The following is a 12,186-nucleotide window of genomic DNA, read 5'->3' on the forward strand; positions in this document are numbered from 1 at the left end:
ATGGAAAAGCACAGTTAACAGTTAATTGGATTTGGTTAATTGGAGAAATGTTATTTGAAGTTTCAGTGTTTCAGAGATCAGATGAAACCTGGTTCATTTTTTTAAGTCTTTACAATTATCTTTCAATGATTTTTCTGCTGAATGGAAATTTAGAGAGATAAATTGAATCGTTCAAACCTTAGAAGATAAAATACCTTATTACTAGCAGAAGATTAATAATTAAAAAATACTCCAGTTATTGACTATCCTTCCTTTAAAGTTGTTTCAGGGACATAGCCTCTTTCAACGGAAGCTGGTTTCTATCCAGCAGATACCACGATGACAGGTGAAAACTTGCTCATATGACAATATTTTTTTGCCCATGAGAGCAAGGAATAGTTTAATTGACAGACATGATTAAACTGAAAGAATGTTTTCCCCATCCTCTGCTTTTAAGGGCTTCCCGGAGTTTGCTTGAGGTAGATTTTGGTTATAGATGCGAGGCCACATTCAAGGGGAGCTTGTTACAGGACTTCAGGAAGCAGTAAGATAAATACACACAGGCACTTATCCTGTCTTTCAACAAGATTACTGCAGAAGGTCAAACACTCAGAATCCTGAGTCATTACTCAGATGCAAGATAGGCAATCATACAATCAGCAGTTTTCTGCTGGCATCCAGCCTTTTCCAGGCATAAGGTTCACTCATCCTTCCTGCACCCAGTCATAGTTCTCACAGGGCTCCCTCAGGTGAGGATGTGCGAAGCTTTCTCTGCGTTAAATGCGTTTACACTGAAACCGAAAGCTCATTCTCCACACGCCTTGTTTCCCGTGACCTTTTGGCATTGCCTTGCTTGCCCATCATTCAAAAGTCCACCCCTGCTTCGTTGCATTTCGTTCACTATGTCCCCTGTGTTGCTTCACTTGCAAGGGAAAGTTTCATGAAGCAGTTCATTGATCGCCAGCAACAAGACACGTGCTGCCTCTTCCGGATCCTCCCTTCTGCTTCCTCCTCATCCTGCGATCACTCCAAACGGTCAGCAATCGAAGACAACAAATACATGGATCAAAAAGTAAGAGCGTCTCCCCTAAATGACCACACTTATAAGTCATGTTTTAAAGTCCTGGAGAAGGTGGCAAGAGAATGCCAATGGAAAGTATTGTATTAGTGGGGTGACTCACTGGCGGCTCATTTTTGAAGCATAGAATTTGAATCTTGCCTTTGTAGAATTCAGTTTTCAAGTTCTGCGACCCTGCATCCGGGTGGCTCTGCATGCTTTGCAAACCCTCAGATCTGCATTTCTCAGGTACAGAATGAAGGGCTTGCTGAGCACAGTGGCTCACAGCCTGTAATCCTAGCTACTCAAGAGGCTGAGATCTGAGGATCTCGGTGCAAAGCCAGCCTGGGCACTAAAATCTGTAAGACTCTTATCTCTACTGAAAGTGGAGCTGTGGCTGAAGTGGTACAGTGGTAACCCTGAGTACCCAAACCCAGAGTTCAAGCCCCATGTTCGACAGAAATAAATAGATAAATAAATTAACTAATTAATTTAAAAAAAGGACTCTGGTCTTCAGGGATCTCCTGGGCTAAGAACAGCGTGCCTGTGGCTCTTGTTAAGCCATGCTCTTAATAATAAGCGTGATTTTCACACTTACATTTGGGAGAACAATCATCCCAATAACTTCCATTAATGTACTTTGTATGTAGAAAGCTGACTCATCTTCCCATGTACCCATTTCTTTATCAGGTGAAGTTTTTTTTTCTCCTTCATTTCCACACTCAAGTAACAGCAGGGGAAAGACCTGCAAGCAGAGCAGATTTAGTTAATAATTTTCCAGAAATATAATTTCTCCTTTTTCACTTCTAAAATTTACCTACAGGATGGAATGCACACAGATACATACATGTGCATATATTATGTATGTCCCTGGTAGGTAGGTATGTTTGTATGTAGGCGTATGTATTTTACTGTTGGGGGTCAGAGAATCCTTTTGGTTTGATAGTAGAATCAGCTAAAGAATTTTAAAAAACACTTTGTAAGAGATAAAATAGTTTGCAAAAGTAGCTAATTTTGTAGCCGATATTCCCTGTGGAATTCCTAATTTTTATTTTCTTTTCTTAAATGGTCACCATCACTTGCCTATTTGCTCTTATTTCATACCATCTATGTGACAATGAAGAACAATAATGTTCCATGCCCAGAACCCTCTGTCTTGTGCCCCTGCCCCACAACAAAGACACATTTAGGTTGCCCTCACCTTTTCTTGGCCTTCTCAGGCCACATTCTCTTATGAATTACCACTATTTCCCATGTTTCAAGAACACCAACAAGTGGCCTTCCCACAATGGTTTAGGTGTTTTGTTGTAGGCCATGTCAGTGATGATTGACTTTCTGGTATGTCTCATATGTTTAAGGTTTTGAGCCCAAGATTCTAGAGAGGACATGGCTGATGTTTGATGTCAATATCTCTTTTTTTCATCTGCAAGTAACTGAGGTTTTTTTGTTTTGTTTTTGCTAGTCTTGGGGCTTGAACTCAGGGCCTGAGCACTTGAGCTTTATCAAGGCAAGAGCTCTACCACTGGAGCCACAGCACCACTTCTGGCTTTTTTTCTCTGTATGTGGTCCCAAGGAATCAAACTTGGGTCTCCCAGCATGCTAGGCAAGCACTCTACCACTAGGCCAAATTCCCTGCCTATAAGTGAGTTTTTGTCTGGCTGGAAGTTTGCTGATGTCTTTGGGGAATGTTGGGCACAATTAGATTTCAGGAACTCTAGTAGGGTGGGCTTCATCTCTCTTCTCTTGTTGGAACTGCCTGAACTGGACAGTCTTCCTGGTTTGTAAACATAGATACTCACTTTGGATTATTTTGTTTGTTATTTAGTCAAGGGTTGCTTTTCCATTTTAGGATCCCCCCCCGCCTTGGATTTTGTGTGTAGTTTTTGTCTCATGCTTTAAGATGATTTTTTTTCCTATTTAATCTTTCTGACCACTCATTTAATCTCAAGGGATGATTCTTTGCTCTAAAATTTGGGGTGTAAAAAATCATGAAATGTGTGATTAATACTTTCAGTTCTCTTTAAAGGCTTCTACTTAATTTCTTAGTTGATCTGATCATTTTTCCTCAAAGTCATAACCTCCTCAGTGGCATTAAGCAGGTCATTGAAGTGGAATTTCAGGTGTCAGAGCATAAACAAGTTGTTGCTTTCAACCATCCAGTCAGAAATCACATCTCCCACACCAGGAAGCAGAGGGCTTTGCTGTCTGGTTGGTGTGTTTCTAAAGCAGATTATAAATCAGAGGTGGAAAAGTTGACCCTCTCCAGTCTGAGCTCTGATTGTGACCCCCTGTCACCACGGGAGGAGCAGGGGCCGATGAACTCAAACTGCCAAATCTATGACACACCTTTTACCTTCTCCAGCAGTACCATCTCCCAGGAAACTGAAAGCTGAAATATCAGCTCTGAAAATGAATTTTCTCTTGAAAAAGAAGTGTAATGTTTCTCACATTTCCTGAGCAAAGAGTTTATCATTTGCTGAGGCAAAAGAAAATGATGCAGGCAGGTGTGTATGGAGAAGCAGAGCCTGGAGGAGCTGTGACCCCCCCCCCCCGCCCCGCCCCGCACGGCCAGCTCCTAGCTGCTGCATACCACTCATTGGTTTAAAATTGCCATTTCTGATTTCTTTACTGTCTTGTGTTTTTGTGGCTTCTTTAAAAACAAAAAACATGTGATTTAAAGACAGTTTTATTGTTATTACTTAGGGGTTGGGGCTAGGAGTTTGGCCTAGTGGTAAAGTGCTTGCCTAGCATGCACGAAGACCCCGGTTCGATTCCTCTGTACCACATACATAGAAAAAAGCTGGAAGTGGTGCTGAGGCTCAAGTGGTAGAGCTCTAGCCTTGAGAAAGTCCAAGGACAGTGCTCAGGCCCTGAGCTCAAGCCCCATGACTGGCAAAAAATATATATAGTAAGGTGTTTTACAAAGGGGTTGCCATTTCATAAATCAGGTATTGGGTGTATTTCTTTTTTCTTGTTATTTTTTGGAACAATATCACCCCTTCCTTCACTTTCCCTGTTTCCCCTCCCATCCCTACCCACAAGTTACCTAATTCATTTTCTACTGTATGCCTGCACCTTCTTGTTCGTTTAAATAACTAAGTAGGATAATAATTTTAGCCTGGCTCTGTAATCTTATACCCAAACCTCAGTCTTCCTCTCCAAAGACATCATGAAGTAGCATAGACGCTGTGGGTCTGTTGCCATACGAGTTGTTTGGAGACTGGTCAGTTTTGTGGAGTCAGTTGATCGAAACCCGGATTATGTGAAACAGACCTGGTATAAATGATGGCCAAGTAGTCCTTTGTCCAGCTATGCTTGCTTGGCCAGTGTATACAGGGAAACTGCAGCTGGAGCGTCTTGCTCACTGCTTCTCACATTCATCCTCAGAGCTTGGAAAATGGATACACCATGCAGAATTCTCATCTTTTCTGACTGTCCTGGGAGCAGGCACCCAGCAGCCACTGAACCATTCTAAAACTGTGACCCTATTTCAAGCTCAAACAAAGCTTTTTGGCTAGTCACCAAACAACTCTTACCTTGAAGTTTCTTCTTCAGCTGTAACTGTGTCATGGATCACAATATGTCAGTCACTAAATAATTTCCTCTACTGTGCATGGTCTGATTTTGATTTTTGTAGCTATTTCACTTGCCATCCGCATTGTCTGCCCCATGCCTGAGGCTCTCCAAAGTAAATTAAATCGTTCTGTACGATGTGTACTTCACAAAGCCTCGTTGATTGCTAGTTAGCATTTTTGCAATTTTCTGTATGATTATAGAGTATTTGTTTGATGATCTGCATTAGTAAATCCACACATACCAAGTTACTCAGCCTGATCTGTAATTTCCAGATTGAACATTTACTTATTCAAAAAAGACATAGAAATGTGAGAAAGAACCGCTTGTTTTCTTTTGTAGGATTTTTACTCTTTCAAAGGAATTATCTAAAATAATGACTTAGCAATTCCACAGAATCGCAAGGATGTAGGAACAGAAGTGGGGAATTCGGGGAAGCTGCTCCATAACCATGGCCCCAGTGTCAAAGATGCCTGGCCATGGGGTATCAACTTGAAGGGTTGCTGTCCATCAGAGCGCGTGGAAAGTCCTTTGCATTTCTCTCCGAACCTTAAAACTGCCGTAGAAGACATCTAATTGTGCAGTTAGGAGCACAACAGTGGGGGAGAAATTCAAAAAGATATAAACATAAATTCAAGGTAGTTTTTCTTTTTTAATATTGATAGTCACAGTCAATTATTGGGCTGGAAATAAGGCATGGCTATGTTAGAAAGCTCAATATTTTACTCAGACGTCTTCAGTGAGGATTATTATGTGCGAACAGCATTGGTACAGGGCAAAACCATGGTCCTCCCTTCAACTAACAAGAGGAACAATTCCCTATCAATGATCACTTTTTGCAGAAAATTTAACTGCATATAACCACTTTTATCTTGAAATTTATGTTTCTTAGGAGTATGTTCAAGAATGATTAAAACTAAATTAGTATAGACTCTGACTAATGTTAAAGTTTTAAAATCAAGCATTCTCTGTACTAACCCCAAAACAGGTATCAAAGAGTTGAGATCAATATGTATATATAATCTTGAGATGATGGATAACTTTGTACATACATTACATACATTATGATGATGGTTTCACAGATGTAGACTTAATTCCAAGTTCAACAGGTTGTGTGTATCAAATATGGACATCATTTTGTATATCTGTTGATATATTTACTAACAGATTCCAACTTTCATAGTTGGGCTCATCTTGCTCTGTCATAACAGTTGTTTGTTAATGATATTCTTACCTATTCCTGAAGTAGTTCAAGAGCAATTTAAATACAATTAGAATCCAAGAACCATTTCCTTGCACTACAGGAATGCTATGGGCTTCTAGATTTCCAAACAGCTGCACACTTAAAATACTGACATTTTTTCTAGGATCATAAATCCAACCTTTTTATTGTCTTGTCATTGTTTTCTTTATCTTTCTGTTTTTATGAGCTATAAATCAAAAGTTATTTTGTCTTTTACTTCAGTGAAAATCTTTCCAGTAGAGCTTCATACCAGAATTCCCCCTCTATTAAACATATTTAAATCTTTCTCAGTTGAAGATATTGCTTTTCTCACAGGGAGTTGCAGTATCCTTGACTATTGCTTTAGTGATCAGACTATTAAAAAAAAAAGTCAACCAACTTTCCAGTCATTTCGTTCCAGTTTTACTAGACCTCCCTTCATATAAAGTGAGTTGACTCTCTTCACAAGAAGTAGTCCAAAACTTACAGGATTCATTCACATTTTTATGATGTTAAATACAACAGAATGTTGTATTTACAACAGGAAAGGAATTAAGATTAAAAGTTAATTTTTAATATTTTTAATATTCATTCTGGAAACAGTTCAAGTCCTAATCACGGTGATAATTCTTGAAAATTAAGTAGATAGCACTCTTACATTATGGAGCTTATGGTCCAGTAAAATTCATAAGATTCCAAAGAAATGTTTCTCATAGGTGGGAATTAACTGGTACCAGTTGTCCCAGAGCCTAGAAAAAGAGTGAAGATTTGGTATCTATGTGTGTGGTGGGGGTGTGTATATACATATCAAGATGCACTTTTAAAAGCAAGCCCTGGTATTTTTACAGGTCCAAATTTATAATATAAAAATAAGGAAAAATCTTGAACTATCATCTAAAACTAAGACATATTTCAATGCTCCATCACATGAGTTCATATGGAATTCACCTTTATATCTGTTACAACATGACCATTTTAATCTTACTATACCTATATTAGTCATCTTTTAAAATTCTTTCTTTCCAAACATTATGCGAATTCTATAAAAAGTTTGTTTCATAGAAATCTCTTGTCATCCACATGATCTGTCATAAGCACTTTGATATTAATTTTCAATTCATGGGTGCATGAAAGTTTCAAATGTAGTCAAATGAGGTACCGCCTTCAACCTATGTAATTTTAAGTAATTACTTTTTTCCAATGACTATATTTTATGTAGGAAACTTATTCAATAGAGTAGCTCATTACAATAATTACACTATACCTTCCTAGCAGAAATGACACTCGTCAAGCCCTATTCAATGGACCATGATTTTGTGCCTGATGGTTGTTATGTTCTTAACACTGCTTTCCAATTAGTGGTCTGCCAATATTTTCCAAGTGAGAAGAGAAAATAGGGCACTGAAACGTTGTACCTGTTGGAAACAGAACTTGATTGTCAATACTGAAAATCAAAAACAATTAAATACTTGCAGGAGCCGGTGTATTCTTTCTCAAGAAAATATTGATGGCATTGGTTTATAGATGGTCACCTGAATGGCATCCCACGTCCAAAGGTCTCTACATGGCATTATGCCAGAGGAATTAAATAGTCCCTAATAGATGCTTAGTTAGTCCCAGGGAACTGGCTTTACTGGATTGATGTTCTGATTAACTAGAAGTTCTGATGGATTTCCTGACTATAAGGAATCAACAAATGCAAAGTAGAAGTACTATGACCATGATACCTTTCATAGGCTAGAAAATTGTTAGACCTCTTTTAGTGCTTTAAAGTTATTATTGTGATAATCAGTGTGCATATGTGTACATGTGTGAAAAATTCGGTTAATTTCGATTTTACATTGAGATTTTGAATAAGTAAAAACGCCAACCAAATCTCTTAAGACTAGCAGAAAATATTGTGTTCTGTTTCCATTTAGATTTTTAAAATTTTGTTATGTCTAATGATGTCTTACATGGATGTCGTGATTCATCGTAACAAGACTGAAACTCTGAATTGTACCGTCCAGAGTTCTAATAATAGTAATTAATTCTAGGGCTGGGAGTTTGGCCTAGCGGTAGAGTGCTTGCCTAGCAAGCACGAAGACCCAGGTTCGATTCCGTGGTACCACATACGTAGCAAAAAGCCAGAAGTGGTGCTGTGGCTCAAGTAGTAGAGCCCTAGCCTTGAGAAAATCCAGGGACAGTGCTTAGGCCCTGAGCCCAAGCCCAGGACTGGCAAAAAAAAATAATAATTCTACATTTATAATGTGCCTGACCTGAAGCAACTTAGTTTTTGTGATTTCCAGATTTCTCCTCAGTAAAGGAAGAGCAATTTTATCGGTAAGAATTCATTTGTAATTTAGCATATATATATATATATGTCACTTCAGCACATACCAAAAAATGAAAAAGATTAAGTAAAATATACAACTTCAGTAGCTGAAGAGTAATGTTAAGAATTCAAGTACAATATATACTTTATAAAATTTGAGCACTGACTTAAATATATACCAAATCAATACACTATAGCACAACTTATCTGATCAAAATGTAATAATATTAGAAACTTGTAACAAGAAAATGACAACTACAAAAGAGATACACATTTAGAAGTTGACATTTTACTTTTGGTAATTAATGGAGCAAAAAGAGGGGGAAAATCAGAAAATAGCTCCAATTGGAAATCAATGAACATATCAAATTTAATGGTATTTTCAGAGAGAAAGTTATAGTGTCATAGGCATTTCTGATAAAGGAACAAAGACTTAAATTAATTAGCCTTCCATGCCTTCAACTCAAGAATTTATAAACAGTATCACCAAGAAAACAGTAAGACAGAAGAAGTAAAAGAATTGTAAAGATCAAATTGAATGGTAACTGAGGGGAGGAAAGAAACAAATCATATTAATAAAACCTTAACTTCATTCTCTACAAGAGCAGTAAGATTGCTCAATGTGCAGCAGAAATCAGCAAAGAAAGGTGGAAGTCTCGCACGAGGGTAGTGCCCGCTTAGTATTTGAATCTCCTTGTTGTACCATGTGAGTGTAAACAGAATACCTCCACAGCAAAACTCTAAGTCCCTAGATGACATTTACAACCAAACTAGTCACAATCAGAGCAGCTGCAGACAAATCAACAGCTGCTGTGACATGGAGGAGAACAAAATGAGGCATGGGGAAGAGGTGTGCCATCTTAGGAGAGGAACATGTCCAGAGTGAAGTCAGAGATGAACAGATGAGAGCAAGGGTAATGAGAAAAACAGGAGATCCAGGTAAAATTGACAGAGGAGCAGGTGGAGCCCTGAAGAATCATCAGAACCCAGACAATTTGACCACAGCGTTAAAACGACAGCAGAGCAAGTTCTGAAGTTGAAAGTGAAATTCTAAAAATCATTTGGGAAACCTAAGTTTGCACAAAAATGAGCCAGAGGAAATGATCAAAGGCAAATGTCCTACAAGTTATATTTACTATAAGGAAATAATTAGCAGCGGGGCCGTGGCAGCTCATGGATGCAATCTCGGCAGGCTGAGATCTGAGGGACACGGTCTGAAACCAGTCTAGGAAGACAAATCTGTGACGCTCATCTCCAACTAGATACCAAAATGCCAGAAGTAGAAGCATGGTTTAACTGATAGAGCAACAGTCTTGAGAGACAAAGCTAAGGGACAGCATGAGTTCAAGCCCCAGTACTGGCATGCCACGAGACTTTCTCAGAAAGCGCTTTTCCTGTACCTTCCTACTCAAAATAAATTAAAAGAACTTTAAAACCATGTAAGTTTCAAATCATAACAAATATGAATTAAAAAAACACAGCTTAGGTGGCCATGGTGGCTCAAGCCTGTAATCCTAGCTATTCAGGAGGCTGAGATCTGAGGATCATGGTTCAAAGCCAGCCCAGGCATTAAAGTCTGTGAGAATCTTATCGCCAATTAATCACTAGAAAATGGGAAATGGCATGGTGGCACCCTGGGTAAGGTGGTATCCTTGAGCTGACCTGCTCAGGGACAGCACCCGGGCCCAGAGGTAGGGCAGTAGCTTTGAGCTGAAGAGCTCAGAGACAATTCCTGGGGCCAGAGTTCAAGCCCCATGACTGACAAAAAAGAAAGAGAGAAAGAGAGAAAGAGAGAAAGAGAGAAAGAAGGAAAGAAGGAAAGAAGGAAAGAAGGAAAGAAAGAAAGAAAGAAAGAAAGAAAGAAAGAAAGAAAGAGAAAGAAAGAAAGAAAGAAAGAAAGAAAGAAAGAAAGAAAGAAAGAAAGAAAGAAAGAAAGGAAGGAAGGAAGGAAGAAAAGAAAGAAAGAAAGAAAGAAAGAAAGAAAGAAAGAAAGAAAGAAAGAAAAGAAGGAAGGAAGGAAGGAAGGAAGGAAGGAAGGAAGGAAGGAAGGAAGGAAGGAAGAAAGGGAAAGGAAACACAGCCTAGCTAAAAAAATAAGTTGCAAATGAATGCAAGGAAGACTTACAAAAGGAAAAAAGAATACATCAGATGATGCCCAAAAAGACTTAGAAAGTAACTTATGAAAAGAAATGTTTAACAATCAACAAGCAATGAAGAAAAGGATGAGAACAGTTTATAAGGTAAAGGCAAACTTGACAAGTCTAGAGCCTACATTTATATTTTAAAAAATAAGTCTGAAGAATGATTTCACTATAAGATTCTAGAACAAGTAGCAAGCCTTTCTAAGGAAAAGGATTTGTGGCTACATACTGAAGTCATTCGCTGCGTACCTGCTGCATCAGCCAAAAACTGAGAAGAAATGAAATATACACCAAACAAATGCAGGGCTTTAAATTTAGAAAAAAAGAAAGAAAAGAGATAATTTGGTACCCTTAAAAAGAACTGTAGGGAGTTTGAAAAGAGAAGTACAGTAGATTATTATTACTCTTCAGCAACCATGTTTCATATTAGAAGGAACTAGAATAGCATCCATCAGGAAAAGGCAAGATGAGTTAGTTTTTTATAATCAGGGAAACTGAGTTTGAAGTTTAAAAGGACAGAAAAACAGTTACAAGATGTCTTCTCCTAGGTAATGTAATGGGCAAGTAATGGGGTCCCCACAGCCTTTTTCCAAAGAAACTACTGAAAGTGTGCTTTAGACTGTCAAATGAACTGCCCACCTGAGGGGCATTGGCAGAGGAAATGGTGGGAAGTGTTCTTATATAGGAGCTGACATAACAGAAGGATAAGATGAGGAAGGAATCAGAGATGCTCTAGTGTTTGGTAGTATGGGAATCATAGGAAAGGACTGATGCAGAGAAGGGCAGGAAGAAGATGTGCGAATATTGTTCCGTCGTCACTGGGTGTCTTGTGCTGGCCGTGGTTGTTCTGAGGTGACTCATGACGTGAAACACTGATGAATGGCTGTGAGCTTGTCTAATGCTCCATCCCTCTGTGCTTGGGAAGCCAGAGTCTTGAAATGAGATTGAGGAAGAGATGTCAGGATGTAAATAGGAAACCTATTAGAAAAAGTTTACCATTCCGAAAAAATTCTGGAAAATGACTGGCTCAGTGACAATAAGCACAATAGCTAAAAATCTAGATTATGTTCTTTTAAAAAACCATTTTGCAAGAAATAAACTCAGACTTCTTGGAGAAAATTGCTGGTTGCAGTGGGCAGTACATGAGAGTGTTGTGTCATTCCTGAGATCAAGACAGCTATGCCAGTGAATTCTGGGGCTATGAGCTGTCCTGCCAAGCTTCCTAAAAAGTGAACAGTGGAGCATTTGTCTGTAAAAGGAATAACAACTGTGACTGTGATAGTCTGAGATCCATCACATATATAGAAACCATCAGTTCATAAGAATAATTACTTAAGAGAATGACAGAAAGTGAACCAACAATATAAAAACTCTAAGTGATAGAGTGCTAGAATTGAGAAAGAGAACAAAAAAAGCTCAGGGACAGTGGCTAGGCCCTGAGTTCAAGACCCAAGACCCCCCCCCCACACACACACACACACACTGTATTTTTGAGTATTTAAATTTAACTGCCTTGTTTTTAATTCCTATATCTTTGATGCATTGAAATACAGAGATCAAGTTCTGATCTCTTTTCATAACAATAATTGACAATTTATGATATAAACTTAACCTGAAATGGATCTGTGTGTGCCTGGTTAGATTTTTTTTTTGGAGGGGCCGAGGCGGGGGAGAGGGGTATGTCGGTATCTTTTGTGGTCAGTAGAGGGCACTCTAGAGTGGTATAGCAAAGCAGTCTGCCTAGCTAAAGGAAATTCACAAAGCTTTACTACAGCAACAAGAGATCTTGAAGAGTTAACTAAATAATCACTATTTATCTTCACCATTAAGAACATTTTAAATATGTTTAAATGTGTATATATATATATGGTTATTCATTTGAAATAGGAGGGGCAAAAGG

The 12,186-nt window shown here is 38.5% G+C and overlaps 1 protein-coding gene across 3 annotated transcripts in view; it reads left to right on the plus strand.

Annotated features, from left to right (window-relative positions):
* Nalcn (sodium leak channel, non-selective) overlaps window positions 1–12,186 on the plus strand; it is a 198,647-nt gene that overhangs the window by 133,808 nt on the left and 52,653 nt on the right. For 2 of the 3 annotated variants that reach the window (XM_090341914.1, XM_090341915.1), the window contains one exon: window positions 910–1,051. The exons of the other annotated variant lie outside the window; for it this stretch is intronic. In XM_090341914.1, coding sequence (XP_090198040.1) covers window positions 910–1,051 — 142 coding nt within the window. The remainder of the gene's footprint in view (window positions 1–909; window positions 1,052–12,186) is intronic. 3 annotated transcript variants of the gene reach the window in all.

This window comes from Megascapheus bottae, chromosome 11 (genome assembly GCF_031878675.1).
Source record: "Megascapheus bottae isolate mThoBot1 chromosome 11, mThoBot2.hap1, whole genome shotgun sequence".
Taxonomy (NCBI): Eukaryota; Metazoa; Chordata; class Mammalia; order Rodentia; family Geomyidae; genus Megascapheus; species Megascapheus bottae.